Here is a 21,771-nt window from a genome sequence, read left to right on the forward strand (position 1 = left end):
TTCATTTTCTTCTTTGTATTTACATACATGACAAACTCTTTGTCCTCTTTCTTTGCACTCTTAGAAGGTGATATTTCACACTCAGCCAGTGCCAACACGATCTTTTCAATGGTACTATTACAGTTCGCAGTTATAGGCTTCATTCTTTTCATTGCTCTGCAATTTTCCTATGCAAAGTTTTTCTGCTTTATTAGACCGGCAAGCTCTGTATTCATCCATCTCAGCATCCTCTTCATGCTATATTTTCTTAATGATATATATGCATTCATGGCTTCTATAACTATTGCTTTAAAGATATTCCATAATTTTAATGTATTCATCCTCCCTCTTCTATACACCCAGTTGAAAGAAGCTTGTAGTAGTCCCCTTTTCTGAAATTAATCTCATGCCTTTACCTTTAACAATTGCAACCTCTTTCTTCATCTTCTAACTAAGGACTTCATGATCATTTTCTGCCCTGTGTGTCCTGTGTTGTCACCTGGTTTGTGAGTAATGGTCAGGTATATAATTTTCTTACTCCTAGTATTTCCTCTAACATTATCTAACAAAATAATTAACTGAATTATCTATTTTAAAGTTCATTTTTTAAAATAAATAAATACCTAAAGTTTGTGCACAAAAAATTAATTTATGTTATGAATTTTTAAAACAATTGTTACAAATATGATATTTCAGCATTATGGTGTCAATATACTTGTTGACCAGAGGTAAAAATTCAATAAAAAATACTCATATTTAACATATATCTGCTAATGAATTAAGGGTTAAAGTTCCACATTAATGTAAATGTGGTTTAAAGCACTTTTGAGGAGTAAATTAAAAAATATATATATATTTTTGATACAATAATATCCTCTATATCAATTTATGTATTCTTTGATTCAATTTCTTCAACTTGTGGATTATGAATTCCAAGGAATTTCTTCAACTTCAGCTACTGGAAGCACAAAATGGACAAGTGATTCTAATAGGTGCGATCTCATCCAATTTTCAAGACCATTTTGGTAATGCCATATATCATAAACTGTATCTAATATTAATTAGAAATAATAAGAAATGAAAGTACCTACTAGAAGATTTTGAAAAAATTCCAAAAATTGACACATAATGACCTCTACTGAAACAACCTCAAAAATAAAAATATAGGTACATACTGAATACAAAACATGTATGTACTCTTCGAAGAGTTAAGACATGCATGCAGAATTTATTTAGGCTGCAGTCAGAATTAAATGTTTTACAGTTAATTCACTTAAGTAGATAATTAATGCAATTTTTAATTGAAAGTTGTCTACTCACAGGATTATAGATTTCTGAGGAGTTTGGTTTTACAGATATTTCTAAACTGTTTTTTTCAGGAAGTGCCTATAAAAACATGAATAAAATTAAATTTTATAATGTGTTAAATAGGTTTATCTAAAAATTCATTGCAGTTTAAATTATTACTTTATTATTATGATTTTTATCTACATTATTACACAGATTCAATTTAGACAATACCAATAAATTCAGCATTCTGAAATTCGGCTCAGCTGTATATGATCAATCGCCATATTATTACTGCATGTAATCAATTGTTTAATATGTGGACCACTGACACATTCACTACATGTTACACAAGATGGTTGTGTATCAAAGATATTTTAGATGATAGATATGTGGCAAAAACCATGTTAAATTTAGCAAAGTCTATGTTTTTTTTTAAATATTTTTGTGCATATTATTGTAGTTTAGTGTTTTGTTATATTTTTATCAAAGAAACTCCAAAATGTTTCTTAAAACGTGTATTTTGATCCTTTGTCTTCCTAAGTTTATATACAATTTTTCAACGTTCACACTATTTAAGAGTTTTGAAAATGACTAATGTGTTATGCAAAGCTATTTTTGAAAATGTGTCACTTGTAATATATTATGTAAAATATTACAAGTGACAGTGGCACATTTTCAAAAAATGTCCACCATCACTGCATTATACCAATCTCAACATTAAAATGAAATTTGGCAAAACAAAGGAAAATAAATGGGTTGTCTGGAATAACAAAAGCAATTAATAACTGCTCTTAAGGTCAGTTTTCTGTGGAAGACTTTATGAAAGTCTCCTCTAGTCATTAACACAGTATTTTTTTTTCTTCAGAAAGCAAAAACTATAGAGGCCCTCAAAGCAAAAAAGAAACAATGATAACATTTTTGTTATTTTAAAAAAGAAGTTCTGACTTTATATTTCAGGTACCCTGTAATATAGAGACATGAAAACAACTTTCTGTTTTCAAAGTGACTTTTCTTGAAAACAAAATTATTAACAAACTTCATAAAATGAAATTTATTAAATGAATAAATTAATAAAACAATTAACTTATTACCTTAAAAATATTAATTATCTATGACATTTCCAGAATGGAAAGGTACCACCGTTAAAATAAGATTCCTACTTGCAAATTTAACTCTAATTTAACTCTAAATTCTACTCTAATTGCTGCTGACGAGGCTACTAGAGACGGTCGTGTTCAAAGCCGCTAAGTGGATTTTTCTTATTTATTGATTTGAAATTATTGTTTTTCTAAAACTTTTGATTTAAATTTAGTAGTATAACATTATTTTGTGATTTTCTGATTAATTTGGTGTATTTATTCTTTACTCGGACTTGTAATTGCATAAAAGTATCGGTAAGGGTTTCCACGTGTTTCAACTCCGCTACCGTTCGTAATTTTCCCGCCTTTGTGATACGATAGTTATATACCGTACTAGATAGCGTTAGTTGAACTTCATTAGCAGTTAAATTGTATGTTTAAATAAATACATATAATGAATTAGATTACAAACGTAATATAATTAATTATATTTAACATAATTAATAACATAACATAATTAATTATAATTAATTAATAAATTAATAGAATCATGACTCAGACCAGAGCAGCAAAGTAAAAGGCTCAAGCTAATGGAAGTGCTGTGGCTCAGAGCAGAACTGAGGGGGGGCAGTTGTCCTCTGACTCACAGCCTTATAAAATGCACTGTTTGCTTGATGTTTGCAGAGCAATCGGGTACGGGACATGATACTGCCAAGGGGGATGTCTTTGTGTGTGCGCGGGATGCAAGGAGTGTATCGATATCAGGCAACAACTCGGCGTTCTTGTGGGCCTATATGAGAGCTTGAAGGACAGGGTGGATGCCTCGAAGAAACTAAATTGGGGGGCCCATCAAGCTCTCAGCTGCCCACATCAATGCCAGAGCTTGCACTTGGGCATCGCGTGACACAGAGGCAACCCCCAAGGCAGAATGCGCTGGTCCCGAAGGAACTAGTAGTTGTTGGTGACTCTATTGTCAGGGAAACGGGGAACATGCTTTGTAAAAAAGATAGGTGGAACAGGCCCAGGGTATGTCTGCCAGGGGCAAAGGTTGATGACGTTGTAGAGCGAATATCATCTTTTAAGGGCACAAAAGGTGATATAGTTGTACACGTTGGCACTAATAATATTAAGAGTAGGAGACCGGCAGAATTACGTAACAAGTACAGGTCACTGTTGAACAAAAGCCGAGAATTAGGGTTGAATTTTAAAGTGTCTGCAATTCTGCCCAGACACGATAGGAGGGAGTATATGATGAGAGCCTTGTCGATCAATTCGGCCCTGGAAAGACTGTGCAAGGCTCAAGGGGTAGAATTTTTTTCAGCCTGGACTGTACTTGTTAACAGGAGAGATTGCTTCTACAGGGATGGGATACACTTAAATAGAAAGGGTGCAAGAATATTTGCTGATGCTATCGAGGCAGTGTTAGGTGGGTCGGAAAACTGCTAGCTTGGGGGGAGACAAAGACCAATAGATTGACAGTAGCCACTCGCAGAGGTGAAAGAGATTCTTGCACTGCTTCTATTAGAATGAGCAGAAGCTTGAAAAACAAGATGCATGGTATTTCAGAGACTGCTGGGAGCCATTGCGGTACAAGTAAACACATGGGTTGTGTTAGGGTAGCTAAGAATAGAAACAGGTGCAGGTATACTTGCGTGTACGCCAATGCTAGGAGTTTAGTAAATAAATTTGATGAATTTGAGGTATTGCTCAAAACATCAAAGGCAGATATTGTTGGGATATCAGAGACGTGGTGTCACACAGATATAAGGGATGCAGAACTGCAATTTGGGGAGTACAACGTCTACAGAAAGGATAGACAGGATAGGAAGGGGAGGAGGGGTTATGCTATTAGTTAAGAAACACATAAAAACCAAGGAAGTGAAGCCAGTCGACATCGCTGGACAGTGCAGTGTTGGGTCAGTTTGGTGTGACATAAGCATTGGGAGATCAAAATTGAGAGTAGGAGTGTGCTATAGGCCTAATGACTCTGATGAGTATAATAAGGAACTGTACAGGGAAATAGAGTGGGCCAGTAAATCAGAGAGTCTTATAATGGGAGATTTTAATTTTCCAGATATTGACTGGAATTTGGGGGCTGGTTACTCACACACTAGCAGGGCTTTAGTGGATTTATTGGATGATTGTTTTCTACATCAGCATGTTCGGGAGGCAACTAGAGGGAGTAATACTCTTGATTTGATTATCAGCAGTGATTCTTCATGCATTAAGAATCTGCAGATAAATGAACCACTAGGTGGCAGTGATCACAGTGTGCTGAAGTGGGATTTACTCAAAGAGGTAACTACTATTAGGGGTAAAGGGAAGGGTTATTGCTTCCGTACATTTTTTTTTTTTTTTTTAGACAAACCAAAGTTTGCACACTGTCATCATTATTATATATTATTATATATATATTATTTATTGCTTCCGTAAAGGCGACTACGATGGACTGAGACAGTATTTAAATTCTATACAGTGGGACCAACTGATGATGTTACCAACAGCAAATTCCAAATGGGAAGCATTCAAAGAACTTATCTTGGAAGCTACTAGGCTTTACATACCAACTAAGAAATATTGTTCAAGGTTTAGGCCAAAATGGATGTCAGATGAACTAATGAGGCATGTGGCAGAGAAGAAAATTGCATGGGATACTTACAAATTAACACGACACAGAAGCCTATGATAGATACAAGTTGATATGCAACCAAGTTACAAAGGAGGTTAGGCAGGCGAAGGCAGATTACGAGAAATCCTTGGCAAGGGATGCAAAGAAAAACAGCAAAGAGTTCTTTACTTATGTAAACTCTAGAAGGAAGGGGATGAATCAGATTGGTCCACTTGATATTGATGGGTCAACTGTTGATGATCCTGCTCAGGTAGCTAACAAACTAAATGAATATTTTGCATCGACATTCACACATGAGGAGTTATTCAGCAAGGGGAATGCCAGAGGTGTATTCAACTCTAGCAGTAAGCTACAGAATCTTGAAATAACTGGGAGTAAAGTGGAGGAGAAACTGTTGAAGATAAACACAAGAAAGGCACCCGGGGTGGATGGGATCTATCCAGTTATATTAAAGGAGGCAGCAAAGGAAGTAAGCAAACCCTTAGCCATAATTATGAGAGCTTCCTTGGACTCAGGGGAGGTACCCATAGACTGGAAATGTGCAAATGTGACCTCAATTCACAAAGGAGGATCAAAGGCTGACACAAGTAATTATAGACCTGTGAGCTTAACTTCTGTTTCAGGAAAATTAATGGAGGCGCTGGTTAAAGAAGCACTGCAGGATCATTTAGACAAGACTTCAGTTATAGCTCAGACACAGCATGGTTTTGTTAAGGGGAAGTCTTGCCTGACCAACTTGATTGGATACTATGATGCAGTCACAAAAGAACTGGATGCAGGGAATAACTTTGATATTATATACTTGGATCTTAGAAAGGCTTTTGATACTGTTGCACATGGAAGACTGCTACACAAATTGGAGCAGTGTGACATTGGAGGCAAATTGCTGCTATGGATAAAGGGTATGGTTGAGGGGGAGACGACAGAGAGTGGTAATCAATGGACACTGCTCATCGTGGACTAATGTTATTAGTGGAGTCCCTCAGGGCTCAGTATTGGGTCCATTATTGTTTTCTGTATTTATAAATGATATTGATGATGGTATATCAAGCTTAATGTCCAAGTTTGCAGACGATACAAAGGTTGGCAGGGTTGTCAAGGACACTACTGACACTATGCTGCTGCAACAGGATCTGGAAAGGTTGAGCAGATGGGCTGAGAGGTGGCAAATGAAGTTTAACATTGACAAATGTAAAGTACTACACATGGGAAACAGCAACCCCAGAGCAACGTATCAACTCTGTGGTACTACACTGACAGTGGTAGAGAATGAAAGGGACTTGGGGGTGGTTGTGCAGGCAGATATGAAGTTTTCTGAGCAGTGCAGACGGGCTGCAAGAGTAGCTCATGGAGTATTGTCAATGATATACAGGAATTTTTCCAGCAGGGATAAGGAGGTGATTATTCCATTGTATAAGGCAATGGTCAGGCCACACCTAGAGTATTGTATACAGGTCTGGAGGCCTCATTTCAAGAAGGATGTAGAGCTGCTGGAACGAGTACAGAGAAGGGCAACAAGATTAGTGAATGGAACAAAGGGGTGCTCTTACGAAGAAAGGCTTAAGTTTTGCAAATTACAGTGTCTGGAGACTAGGCACCAGCGAGGTGATCTGATAGAGGTGTATAAAGCCTTGAATGGTTTAAGCATGCTCAATGCTGATGGGATTCTTCCTCTAGCTCAGAAAAATCACCTGAGAGGGCATAAATTCAAATTGAGGAAAGGCAGATGTAGGATAGACGTGTGGAAATTTGCCTTTAGCCAGCAGGTGGTTGGTTGGTGGAACAGACTTCCATCCCTTGTGGTGGAGGTTGATAGCCTAAATAAGTTTAAGGCTCAGCTGGACAGGTATTTTGAACGAACAGAGGGGTGAAGTGGAAGTGGTTTTTTTTTTTTTTTTTTTTTTTTTTTGGCTGATGCTGCATAAGCTTGCTTTCTTGCATCAAATGCCTCTACTAATGCTAATGCTAAAATTACCTCAATAAAACAATTTTAATTACAAGGCAGAAGATAAAAATTCAAATAATTAAATTTACTCATCAATTTCAAACCCTCAACATTTATAAAGTATAGTTACTGAATTTAGAAATAATATCAAAGAACTAAATTGTAAATATTTTAACATATCACTTAAAGTATTTATTAGACAAATAGCAATTATACTGCAATTTCTATAAACACCTTTTCTAGTCTCATTTAATCCACATGTACATATCAGGAACACAATGTTATGTTCCCAAATGAAAAATTCTTTCCCACTCTCCAAGCCGATTACCAACTATAACTCAGAGTAACTTTACAAGGACAATGTGGTGATTAATTAGCTATTTTAAAAATCTGCCTTTTGACAAAGGCCATTCAAGGAGAAAGTGACAAGAGAATAGATATACATAGAGATTTTGGAAAACCAAGTGATCAGGAATGCAACTTTTCAAAATAAAACATATATGCAGTTTTTACTATTTTAACTGATTTATGACCACATCAAGGTCATATTCCCCCCAACATTTTCAGATTTATTTTATGATTCTTGTGAGAGACTAGCAACATTTTAAATAATGTCATTACAGTTCTACAGATTATCAGAGAGTCTGTTGAAGCCACTCCACGAACTTCAGTTACACAACTTTTTAAAAAAGAGAAATATGCTATTATGAATAAAATACAGTAAACCCCCGCTATTCGCGGGGGGTTACGTTCCTGAGAAATGTCGCGAATACTGAAAACGCGAATACTGAGTAATGGCTCCCATAGTAATAAAGGGGTTCCGTTCCAAAGTATGAAATCTATAAGAAAAACTAGTCTAAAATTTTGTCTATGTATGTATTAGATGTACCTTCATAATATGACTATGTACATAGACAGTACATAGTGAAATGCAAGCATATGGCATCGAAATGAAAATAAGAAACAATTTAATATTAAATGTAATATTTATTAGAAATTTCAAACAAATCTTTCAAACCAGCGCCTTTGCTTGCTAGCAAAAAAAAACATCATGCTAGTGCTATCACTAGTTTCGCTAAAGTGTTGATAAAGGAGTTTTGCCTTTTCGCGAATGATGAGTGAACTTAACGGAATTCTATTTTGAGTTCGGTCTTCTATCCACTGATTTAAAGCTTTTTCCATTTTTTCTAATTTAACATCACGAGTTACAGAGCAAATTTTTGAAGCAATTAGCGCGTTTTCACAGACACTACGGCGGATTTTTTCTTCCGATTTCTTGATTGATCGTACCGTTGACTCATTGATTTTATGTTTTGCCACTGAGGAGACACTTTCGCAATTAGAAATTTTGTCTAATAACTCAATTTTATTCGCTAATGTCATCCCCTTCTTTGATATTTTCACATTTCTCTTGTTATTCGTAGCCATATTTTTGTAGGGGTTAGAAAGAACTTGTCCACAATAAAGTCACTTTCTTCCGTTAACACACTCGAAAAAGTCTGTTTTACACTGCAAAACGGTAGATTTATCACTTTTGTAAGCATATCAATTTATAAGCATATAAATTAAAAGCAAACAACCAAACCTTCCATGACAAACGCATAACACATACTGAACAAGGATTAGCGAGAAACATCCACGCTCGCGATTTTGTCACCCCTCTCCCCCCACCCACTGAGCGCTGTTTTGACCGGGAAAGATAATTTTAGCCACTCCCATGTTTTTTATGGCGGAAAATATTCACGGCGCTTTAAAAGTCACATTTTTTTAGGTTTCATTTTATATTAAATCGGCGATCGCGAATACGCGAAACTGCGAATACAGATACCGCGAATAGCGGGGGTTTACTGTAATGCATTTTTACTGTGTTCAGACAGTACTGACTGTAAAAGTAATTCACCTAATGCTTGGAACTTAAGAACTTGGAACTGTGTTTATTGAAGTGAAGTCACAAATGATGTGCCACATAACTATTTAAAAAAAAAAAAAACACAGAAATGGTAAATTTTTATGTTAAACATCCAAATACTAAGAATCATAATATACCTAATCTATATGTAATAATCTTAACTGATGGTGATAGGTTAACTGGAGCACTGATCAAAATATTTTGCTGACCAGCTATATGTGGCAAAGTTGAATGGGTAATTGTTGACATTATTTATAATGTTGCTATTTATAATGTAAATTAAGTGTGTGTGTATATATAAATGAACAGGGTGGAAAGATAAAAGTAGAATACAATAGAATGACTTAAATTTGGAAAGCCAAAGACTAGTTTGCGATATAAGAAAGAAATGTATAACAGAGTAAATTAGTAGTAGGAAATGAGGCAAGCTTATAAAGCATCAGCAAAAGAAAAAAAAAAAAAAAACTACACACCTCATCTGTATATCCTAATTTAATACATGGAGTGATCATATAATTCGTAGACTGGTGCAAGATTTATCTTAATTGTCATCATCTGAAACTTCTGTGGATTTCTCCTCAAAATACTCTCCCTTTCTCCCTTGCACTTTACACACTTTCGCTACCGTTGTACTCATGCATCAAATGGTTCTTGCAAGCAATTTTTTGAAAGACTGCGAAGTGCTTCCATTGTTGTTCTGCAAGCATTGTTATTGGACACGAAACGTTGCCCATCACAGCTTTCTTCAGAAGTGGAAACAGGAATAAATCACACGGGGCTGTCCGGTAAATAAGGGGGATGTGGCATAGGTGCCATCTGAAGGACAGCATCAGATGTAATGTGCTGGCTATTCCAGTTGACATGTTATGTTCTGCTGTAGAAAATGCTGTTCTTCGAATGGAAACTGTTGTTGACCAAAATGGAGAATACATTGAACAATTGTAGCGCTGTTCAAGTGATCTGTATTGCCACAGCGCCATATAGTGACAAATTTTGTAACTAATTTTTTTTCCCAATAAATGGCGAGCGCATTCTTTATTGTACCTGTTGTCCAAACTTCTCTTCAGTATGAACCTTAGAACTTGCTCCAGAGCCTTCTCCATAGGGATACTTTAATTTTAACAACCCTGTACATTACCTTGCATTTATCAATGTTAAACTTCAACTGCCACATCTCAGCCCATCTGCCTAAATTTTCTATATCTTTCTGCATTAAGCCTTGATCACTGTCATTAACCACCCTGCAAACCTTTGTGTCATCTGCAAACTTAGACTTTAAGCTTGATATGCTTTCATCAGTATTAATAAATATCAATAATAAACCTTGAAAATGGTATGAGGTCCAGCACTGAATCTTGAAGGACTTTGATTACCATTAGCCCAAGAAAAACAGTTCTTTTTAATAACCACCCTCTGCCTCCTACCACTCAACTGCTCCTTTATCCACAGCAGTAACTTTCCCATAATGTCACATTGCTCTAATCTGTACAGCAGTCTTTCATGTGGAATGGTGTCAAAAACTTTACTGAAATCTAAATAATACGATGTCAAAATTATTATTTTCATTCAGCTCCTTTCTTACTGCTTCATAGTAGCTCCCCTTGACAAATCCATGCTGAAAATGCTGTATAACTGCATTCCCGTGGAGAAGATCCTCAATTACTTTTTTAATCACTGACTCTTAATTTCCCTGGAATGGAAGTCAAGATGTGTAATTACTCTCTTTGCCCTTTGATCCCCCACTGTGAACCAAAATGACACTTGCACATCTCCAATCTACAAGGATCTCCCATGAATCCAAGGATACTCTCATAATTATGGCCAAAGGTTTGCTTGCCTCTTTTGTATATAGACACAAAATATTTATTCTATAAATATTTTGCATTTGTCAGAAATCTGAACAGGACAGTTGCAAATTATGCATTTGAGGGGTCAGAAGCACAAACAAAGTTTGGGGGCCCACCTAAAATTTTAAAATATTGAAATTTAAATGAATAAATACAAGGCATAAATTTTTATTTCTATAATAAGAAAAATAGAACAAAAATTATAAGTAAACATAAGTATCTTATCTGTGCCTAACTGTATGTGTTATTGCCTGTACACAAACGCTGCACTGCATTTCACCACTTGCCGGTGAGCGATATATACAGTATGTGTGTGCACAGCTCTAACTAACACTGTGTCATTTTCACTCTAACTAACACCATGTCATTTTCGATTTTCATATAAATAAAACCTTTGTGTGAGTTAAAGCTTTAAAATAAAATAATAACAATTTTTTTTGTTGTTTTGGGGGGGCCCCTGGGCATGTGGGGCACGAGGCATATACCTCATACGCCTGTGTGATAATCCACCACTGGAACAGGATCATTAATAACTATGCCATTCACACTTAGTGAGCCAATGTGGCTCATCCCTTTCCTTCTAGTGTTAACATACACAAAATTATTCACTGCTTTATTTTTTATTTATTTATTTTTAACTCTAACTCCTAACTACCACATGCATAACATTATCATAAAACATCCACAGTCAACTTTATATTATCCTATAACATCCATATGTCAATCATGAATGATTGACATATGGATGACTCTGAGCTTCACCTTGGGCCATCTTGGCAGGGCCTGGTGCCTTAACCACTTGGCTGAGTGGTTAATCCCTAAGGCAGTTAAAAGTTGACTGACATAAGGATAATTCACTGTTCTCTTTGCATTCTTAGCCAAGGATGTCTCAATTTTCCTCAGTTTGCCTAATCTCCATAATGTCTCGATTGCAGAGTAATTTGTGCTTAGTAAAAGTTTCCATGTTGCCTGATAATTTATAATCATCCCATGCGCTTATCATCTCTGCCACTAGTTTCATCAGTTCATCTGACATCCATTTAGGTTTAAACTTTGAATAATATCTCTTAGTTGATATAAAAAGCTTAATAGCTTCTATGATTTAATATAGTCAGGGAAGGATGTTACATGGTTGTTTTCCATGAAGATTAATTACTATAATTAAGCATCTATGATTACTTCTCTGAATGCATCCCACTTAGAATTTGCAGTTGGTTCCACAGAAAGAATTTAAAAACCATCTAAGATCATTGTAGTCACTTTTAAAAAAACAAAATCCCTCTTCTTTACTCTTAACAGTAGTTATAGTTGAGTAAATCCCACATCAATATATTATGATCACTGCCACCTAATGGTTCCTTTATATAGAGATGCTTAATGCACGAAGGGTCACTGATAATCAGATCAAGAGCACTGCTTTCTTTTGTTGCCTCTCTAACATGATGCTGTAGAAAACAGTCATCTAATTCGAACCAGATATGTTCTGCTACTGTGTGATAGAAGATATCTGTAAAGTTAAAATCCACCATTATAAGACATTCTGATTTGCTGGCTCACTCTACTTGTCTATATAGTTGTTCATTATATGCCTCTCCATCATTTGGCCTATAATGTACTCACTCTCATTTTTGTTTTCCCAGTGCTTATGTCACACCAAAATGACTCAACATTACACTCGCCACCTATATAAACTTGTTGCACTTTCTTAGATTCTATGTGCTTCTTTTCAACCAAGAGCATAACCCCCCCTCCCCACACACACATCTGGACTTTTCTGGTCTTTTAGTACATGGATTTGAGAGCACTTCTTGGATTCAAACAACTAATTGTATCCTTCACTCACTTTTTCCATCTGATATCCACTGAATGACTCTGAGCTTCACCAGGCACTCTTTTTTTGGAAAATGACACTAATCCATCTACTTAGAATGCTTTAATATTCCTTTCAGTATACATTGTACTCATCCATAATCAAATTCTGCATCAGCTGCCATTCTGTCCAAGTGGCACCACATTACCAATGTCTATACAATGTCTATATTTGATGACTTAACCAGTAGTTCAAATTCATCTAATTTGTTTACTATACTCCTAGTGCTAGTGTATAAGAAGCTATACCTGCACCTGTTTTTGCTCATAGTAACATTAATATTGCCCATGTATTTGCTTGTCACACAGCAGGGACACCAGCAAGTCTTGTAATCCACAACACCTTGCTATCCAGACTGCTGCATATCTCAATAGAAGCAGCACAAGAATAACTTTCTCTTTTGCTTGCAGTTGCTGTTATTCTATTAGTCTATGTATCCCCAACAAGCTATTAGTTTTGCAACCCACCTAACACTACCTCCTCAGCAAATATTCCTGCACCACTTCTATTTTGGTGTATTCCATCCCAGTAAAAACAGTCTCTGCTGACCATGCTGAGAACGTTCTATCCACAAGCTTTGCACAGTCTCTCCAGGGCTGTAATGATTGACAAAGCTCTCATCATATATTCCCACCTATTGTCTGAACAGAATTGAAGACACTCTCAAATTTAATCCCAACTTGCAACATTTCTCAACATTGCCCTGTACTTGTTAAGTAAATCCTCACATCTTCTATTCTTAATATCATTAGTTCCAATGCATAAAAGAATATCACCTTTTATTGCTTTAAAAGATGATATATGCTCTACAACATCAACTTCTGCCCCTTGGTAGACATACCCTGGACCTATTCTGTCTATCCTTTTTGCACAATATACTTTCTGTTTCCCTGGTAATAGAGTTGTATGCTATTAATTATTTTAACTTTAGTTATTTGAAATCCAGATAATATTTCTTTTGAAATATATCTTGAATGTATTAATTTATACTCACTTTAATATCTATATAATATCGGTGTAGGTACACCATAGATAACTGTTAAGAAACTACGATGGTAGTTAGTGGTTAGTGTGGGAGGCATTATTTGCACTGTATCTCATATTGTGCTCTTCCTTCACAACGAGTTGCTATAGTATTGCACTACCTCGAATAGGTTATTCTCAGTGAGTACCAGTGCCCAGACGGCACCATTTCAAAGCTATTGGCCTATCAGTCTATATTTTATGAACAAATAAATAAAAATTTAAATTTAGAGAAAATTAAACAAAATAAAATTAAATTTAAAAAAAAAACTATAAATCACACATACAGGTAGTCCATTATGATGAAAGGTAATACTTTCTAACTGCACGCTGCCAGCAATATGTAGTGCCTTCACATCAGACAGAGGTAAATGGTGACCATATTCACAGAAATGCTTTCTGTTTATAGCAATCTATAAAACAAAATAAGGAAAAGAGTATGTAATAAAAATCCTATGTATAAATACCAAATATATAAATGTACTTATTGTTGTTGTTGTTGTGGGGGTTTTCTGGCGCATAAGCAGCTTTGGCTATAATGCGCCTATTCCTTTATTGTAATAATATATAAGAATTTCTTCTTATGTCAGAAGAGGCAAAAATCAGAAATGACTATAAACTCCAATTTTCTTCAGAAAGTTAAAAAATTCAGGGATATTTGCATTGTCACCAATGACATTCTCTAGAGTTATTGGTTTGCGAAGGTTAACCAAAGATAGCAGGGTTGTATTTCTGTCTTGATTATAGTGTGGGCATTCGATGAGAATGTGTTTCACAGTCAGATTTAGAAAACAATGTGGACACTGTGGTGGATCATCTCCTGTGAGTAAATGAAGGTGAGTCAAATGTGTATGGCCTATTCTTGATCTTGAAAGGAGTACCTCTTCTCGTCTTGATGAACGGACACTGGAACGCCAAATTCTAGGATCCTGTTTAAATTGAAAAAGTTTGTTATGTGTTTGAGAGTGCCAGAGTGCTGTCCATTCTGTTAGGCATGCGTCACGAATGATTTGTGGGTAGTCTGATGCTGGAACAGGGATAGTGGTTAAATCTAAGGTAGATGGATTTTTTGCCGCTTTATCGGCCAGTTCATTACCAGAAATTCCAGAATGGGATGGAATCCAGCAGAAGGTGATCATTTGGTGGCGCTCTTCAATCTGCAGTAATAATCTTCTAATTTCATTTAGAAGAGGGTGAACTTTATCTGTGCAGTTAGATAATGCCATAATTGAGCTGAGGGAATCAGTGTAAATAACAAATTTTAGTGAGCAGTCAGAACAGAGGTTTTCTAAGGCTAGTTTAATTGCATATAATTCTGCTGAGAATATACTGAATTCAGGTGGAAGGGCTGCTGAAATAGTGGTATTTAGGAACACTGCTGCTGCTCCAACATTTGAGTTAGATTTAGAGCCATCTGTATAAATTGGAGAAAAGTCAAAATATTTGTGAGTGTGAATTGCATGAAGTTGTTTCACATTTGATGCTTGAAGAACATTTTTTCCCCATTGGCAAAGGTAAGTGTCACAGGTGGGTAGAGGAGTAGGAGTCCATGGTGGTTGAGTGCATGTTACTACTTCTTGTACAGAATGAATGGGAACTTTCCAATCTTGCATCAGTTCAAGAAGGCGAAGACCAGCTGGTTTTACTATACTAGGCTTACTTCTGTAGAGGTTTTCTAGTGGTGGATTAAATAAATATGACTGAATTGGATGCGAGGCACAGCTTTGTATTTTGACAGCATACTTCAGTAGCAGTGTTTTCCTACGTAGTGTTAACGGGGGCTCATGAGCGTCAATGTAGAGGCTATGTGCTGGTGATGTTCTGAAAGCCCCAAGTGCAGTCCTCAAGGCGCTGTGCTGAACTGGATCAAGCCAGCGCAAAACACTTGCTCTGGCAGAATCATAGACAGGAGCACCATAATCAAGACGGGATCGGATTAATGCCCTGTATAGCCGAAGTAAGGAGGTGCGATCTGCACCCCATGTTAGGGCGGATAAAGTTCTGAGTATATTTAACTTTTTTAAACAGGAAGTACGTACACTTCTAATATGGTCTAAGAAATTTAATTTGTTGTCAAGGATTAATCCTAGAAATCTGATGTTACTATTGACTGGGATGGAGAAGTTGGAAATTTGGAGTTCAGGATCCAGATGGAGTTTGCGTTGTCGACAAAAATGGATGGCGACTGTTTTCTGTTGTGAGAGTCGATAGCCGTTTAGGTTGGCCCATTGTTGTATTTTATTCAGTGATATCTGAAGCTGCCTTTCAATTGATCTCATGCTTTGGGAATGGCAGGAAATGGAGAGGTCATCAGCATAAAGATATGACTCAACTGTGTTTGGAAGCTGTTTAGTGATGGAATCTATTCTAAGAGCAAAAAGAGTGGCACTCAGCACAGATCCCTGAGGAACACCTTCTTCCTGAATGAAAGTTGTAGAGAGCTCATTTTGGTATTTTACTTGAAACGATCTAGTGTATAGGAAGTTCTGTACAAATATGGGAAGGTTTCCGCGTAGACCGAGAGAATAAAGATCACTAAGTATGCCATGTCGCCAGGTGGTGTCAAAGGCTTTCTGTATATCTATAGTAACCATAACCAGATGCTCGTGTTTAACGAACGCATTGCGAATGGCAAATTCAGCCTTGATCATGAGATCTAAGCATGATCTGTTTTGTCGAAAGCCATGCTGACTATTGCTCATGAGATGTTGTGACTCTATGATCCAGACGAGTCTATTGTGGACAATTTTTTCAAGGATTTTGCTGAGGCAGCTTGACAGAGATATAGGTCTGTAGTTATGGGGATTGGTTGGATCTTTTCCAGGCTTCAGGAACGCCAAAACAATAGAGTGGTGCCAAGAAGCTGGATAAGTTTTTTCTAAAAAAATACGGTTGTAAAAGACCAGGAGGAGGCGCAAAGCTTTGTCATCAAGATGTTGCAGCATGATATAATAGATCCCATCTGGTCCGGCGGCACCATTACGAGCTGTTTTAATGGCATCCAATAATTCAGGATATTGTAGAGGTTTGTTATATGGCAGAATGAGGGCAGTTTGGAAGTTAATAGAATACCGTTCTCGACTGTTTTTAATTCGTTGGAAAGATGTAGTATAAGCTGATGTTGCCGAGATCTCAGCAAAAGTATTGCCCAAAGCGTTAGCTATATCCGAGGGACTAGTTAGATCTCGCCCATTCCATGAGAGGACTGGAGAGGGTATGGTTGGAAACTTGCCAGAAAGCTGTCTAATTTTTTTCCAGATTAATTTGCTGTCAGTATTTCTGTTAATTGTTGACGCAAAACGAGCCCAGGATTCTTTTTTGGCTTGCCTCTGTATGAAACGTGCTTTTGCCCTTACTTTCTTAAAATTTATCAGATTGGCTGTGATTGGATAACGCCGAAACAAATTCCACGCTTTATTTTTTGCTTTTTTTGCTTTGGTGCATTCCTCATTCCACCAATAATTATAGTGCTTTCGACCCGGTGGGTTTGATAATGGTATTGTATCTTTAGCCACATTTAAGAGATGCGCCGTGATGTAGTCTGTCACATCATCAATATGATGGAAACGGATTTTTTTCTCATCGAAAGAGATTGAGGACTGAAATTTTGCCCAGTTTGCTCTTGTAAATTTCCATTTCCTGCAGGGTTTAGTTAAAGGAGTCTGTGCTATCAATACCTTGCATACGATTGGGAAGTGATCACTGCCCATAGGGTCGTTTATAACATACCACTCTATGGTCGGGACCAGTACTGGAGAACAAATGGAAAGGTCTATTGCTGAAGTATTTCCAGTTGGGAGCTGAATGTGAGTGTGCGTGCCAGTATTCAGTATGGTGAGGTTTAGTGCATCTAAAAGTCTTTCAATGAGTCGACCACGTGTATCCAATTTAGAAGCACCCCATAGGGGGTTGTGCCCATTAAAGTCCCCTAATATACAGACAGGTGGAGGTATCTGTATGAGGAGGTCTTCAAGTTCTTTTAAAGAATAAGTATGGTTTGGCTGTAAATAGATTGAGACTAGTGTTATTGCAATATGGAGAGTTATACGAACTGCAACAGCTTCTATTTCAGTTCGAAGTGGGATATGCTTTGTTGGGATCTTTGGATTTATCAGGATTGCTACACCACCGTGGGCAGTATTTGCTGTATTGCGATCTCTTCGATAAAGGCAGTAGTTCTTTATCGATGGAGAAATTTGCGAGGTTAAGTAAGTTTCTTGGAGACAGAGAGCAACTGGAGAATACTGGTTAATTAGATTATGGATATCATCTGCGTTGTAACGAAAACCTCTACAATTCCATTGTACAATGATGGCCATTATTTGTGTTTAATTGTTTGAGATGAATCTGACTGCTTTTTGAAGGTGATTGGTTTATGACGTTCCAATTTTTGTTTATCTTTTTTTAGGAAAACTGGCCGACCAGTGTCCATTTCTTCTTCTTCTTCTTCGGCATGAATTTCTAATATTGGATCTTCCGGTAGAGTAGGAGATTTTGCTGGTATTGTAAGAGGAGTGTTACTTGCCTGGTCTGAATGCTTGGGGTTACTGGACTGTTGCTGAGAGAGGACAGCTCGAGCCCAGTCAGAGATTGATATGTTTGAGGGGACGGTAACTTCAGTTTGGGTGGATACTGTTTGTTGTTTTTGTGCAACATTTGCATAGGTACGTTTGGGCATGGTAGGAGCAATTATTTTCCTTGCTTCTTGAAAGCTTACCTTGTTCTCAACCTTATATTTAACAATTTGTTTCTCAGTTTTCCATCTCTCACAAGTTCTAGAATATGCAGGATGGTTACCTTTACAGTTGGGACATGTCTTTTCTGTCGCTAAACATTCAGACTGAGTATGATCGGAAGATCCACAGTTTGGACAAACTGGGTTTCCTCTACATGTTGTCTGAGAGTGACCATACTTTTGGCACTTGTAGCATCTCAAGGGATTGGGTATATACGGGCGAACACGGCAAAGTAGATAGCCAGCTTTTACTGTTGATGGTAGGTTTGGGGAATTAAATGTAAGAATGATATTCCTGGTAGGCATAAGGTTATTGTCTTTTTTAGTCATGATTCTTCTTGAGGCAATAACATTTTGATCCTGAAGTTCTTGAGTTAATTCATCCTCTGTCACGTTCAACAAATCCCAACTAGAAATCACACCTTTGGATGTATTTAAGGTAGCATGTGGGGTTACTTTAATTGGTATCCCAGCAAAATTTGAGAGTTGTAAGAGTTTCTCTGAATGTCTATTTTTTGTTGTTTCTACAAGAAGGTCTCCAGATTGCAGCCTTCTCACAGTCTTCGGAGATCCTGCAATACTCTCCAGGTGTTTCTGGATGAGGAAAGGAGATAATTTGCTGAGAGGTTGTTCCGAAAGTGAATGTAAAATTAAAAAGGAAGGAAACTCTTTGGTTGTTGAATTTGTTTTCAACCTCTTGGGATGTGAGATGTCATAATCAATTTCAGTATGTGGCCGAGAGCTTGTCGGCTCTAAAGATGGATAGTCATTTTGCTCCATCTTTGCTCCTTTTCGCCCCTGGCAGATGAGCTTTTCTGCCAAGGTTTCCGGCCCCGCCACGGGGAGGCAGGAGCAGTGCCTGGTGTGACCAAGCGAGTAGTAGTAGGGGGTTAGTAATAAGACTATGAAAAAAGAAAGGTGGCTTGCCTTTCTTGCTCTGTACAGGTACTTTTGTAGCAAAAGCAGTTATAAAATAAATAGATTACTTAACGAGAGGAACGTAAAAGAACTATATATCACTTTTTGGAAATCGCACTATAAGGCACAGATAAATCGCTCAGTCACAATCGCTTGGCACCCGGGGCCTAAATGTACTTAGTTATGTAAGATAACCATATAACAGTTCAACTTTGATATAATGTGGGTATTAGGATTCAACTTTAACACACCTTATAAAATAAAGGCATTATAAGTGAAACTGAAATTTACCCTTTGTTGATGACTGAACTTTGTTACAATGATTAAAATATATGAATCATTGTGATTCATATTCCCCTTACATTTTATTGAATCTAATGATATGTCCCTGTACCATACTTACATTTTATGTGTACTTTCTGTTAATTTATTTTACGTCATGCATGTATTTAAAAAAGGAAATCTTAAATTTTTTATAGTGACCTCAAATTTCCAAATAAGACATTGTTTAGGGGGACCAATTTATAGAGGAGCAGTCTATATTTTATTGAAGGCACTCAGAACCTTTGAGAGGCACCCCACTATTTTTTTGTTATAAATATTTGTAAATTAATTTGTAAAGAGCTCTGTACACAGTCTTAACATGTATGGTTTTTTTTTAAATTTCCAATAAATTATTATTATTATTTTATTATGTAAGATGAAATACAGGTTTATTCCTTCATAAATTATCAAAACCATGCTCCTTCGAAACTCCCTGGTCTACCCAAAATGAACTAACAGGACGAAAGAGAGAGAATAGGGGATCCTGGCTTCTCATGCCTAAAGATACTGCTATGGCTGCAGTGGAGCTAGAATACAGAGACAATATTATGGTAATATTCTAAAGTGCACCGACAGTGAATTCTGTACATTGCATTATAGTAACCAAACAAAAATACACTTGTCTTTTTTCCCAGTCTCTACTTCATGCTACAAACTAACAAAGATTAATAAGATTAATGTGTTCTGGGAATTACTGTACAAGGTGAAAGTTCACATCTTGGAAATCATTTTCTTCTAAAAATGAATGTAATGAATTAGGCTAGATTACATTCTAGATCTGACTAACACAAATTTTCTTTTAAATTTTCTCTCCTGGAAGTATTTCTTTGGGTTATGAACACCGACAGTGAATTCTGTACATTGCATTATAGTAACAGTACAAGAAAACTTCATAGTACACTAATCACAGAGAACAGCAACTGATCAGAAACAAAATCTTGCAGTATGGAAGCTGTTCATGAGCACTTTACTATGTTCAGCTGTTCACAGTTTTCAAAAAATGCAAAATCACACAAAACTGTGAAACTAGAGAAACTTTCTCTAGTTTCTCTGTCGATGTGCTACATAAGTTTTGTTTCTTTGGATTGTTATACTAATTTTAATACTAAACTTCAGTTTCTGATTTGTTGTTCTGTATGACAGAAATACCAATTATAAAACAATCTACTATATAAATGAATGATGATGTTTCTGTATTTTCTTTGAAATCCTATCATCAAACATTGGAGAAAGGGGTTCTTTTTTTATAGACATGTGGCAAACTGATGCAATTCACAAAGAAAAACAACATTTCTCCTTGTGCTTTCCATGAATTAGCAACAAATCTGTTAAAATCTTCAGGGGCTGTATGGAGTTAAAAACCGTTGAAGTTGCTGTAGGATTTTAGGTACATCAGAAACTTACACCATATTGCACTGGTAGGTATTTATGTCTGTAAAAATGTGTGTTCATGGACTGATCTGTGCGTTGTGTGGGCTAAGGAGTTGAAAATGACTTTGCACCTTTTAGCATCTTCTCTGAAAGGCATTTATTTTATTTATTTATTTATTTTTTAATATACACATTTGATCAATGTACTCAGGAGAAAAGTCAAAGTTGAAGTTCAGTTGAGGGAGTGGGAGCATTGGCATCAGATTCTTTTCACCACCTTTCTTTTTACCATGACTCTCACTGTCAAGTGCAATATCACCAGTGTGCTTAATGGAAGCTTGATGTGGTAAAAACCAAGTTTTGTTTCCAGGGAATCTTCCTATCTCATCTATCATGTCTTTTGAGGCTAATGGACATCACACAGTGCAATCCAATATTCCTTACATTTCAAAGATACAACATTAAAATGGATTGTGGGGCTAGCCATTAAATAACTCTCTAGACTGAACCTAATGGTAAATCTATTACAGGAACCATCTGCATCAGCTACTATATAAATTGTGCTGTCTCTATTATGGGAGCAGTGACTGGAGAGTCTGAGTAGTGCATATGAGGGAATTGCTACTAAGGATATACTATATTGAGCTGGGTATATTTTGTTGTGTGTATGCTATATCTAAAAATTTATTTCATCAATTCATATATGTGCCCCCCAACTCTTATTTCATCAATGCATTACGAACAGTCAAACTAATGGAACAAACTTGCCTGAAAAAAAAAAAAAAAAAGAACTAAACCTACCTCAACCTCCAAATTCATCATGCAAAAATACATGGTTTCATCTTCAGTCCC

At 36.6% G+C, this 21,771-nt stretch overlaps 1 protein-coding gene across 1 annotated transcript in view; it reads right to left on the reverse strand.

Annotated features, from left to right (window-relative positions):
• The window catches only part of LOC150082283 (galectin-8-like), a 67,688-nt gene that overhangs the window by 17,107 nt on the left and 28,810 nt on the right, over window positions 1-21,771 (reverse strand). Inside the window, exons 4-5 of the mRNA XM_090380472.1 lie at window positions 13,859-13,984; window positions 1,300-1,365 (exon numbers count right to left, since the gene is read on the reverse strand). Coding sequence (XP_090236598.1) covers window positions 1,300-1,365; window positions 13,859-13,984 — 192 coding nt within the window. The remainder of the gene's footprint in view (window positions 1-1,299; window positions 1,366-13,858; window positions 13,985-21,771) is intronic.

The sequence above is a fragment of the Mastigoproctus giganteus genome, chromosome 8 (genome assembly GCF_048544385.1).
Source record: "Mastigoproctus giganteus isolate SK-2022 chromosome 8, ASM4854438v1, whole genome shotgun sequence".
NCBI lineage: Eukaryota > Metazoa > Arthropoda > Arachnida > Uropygi > Thelyphonidae > Mastigoproctus > Mastigoproctus giganteus.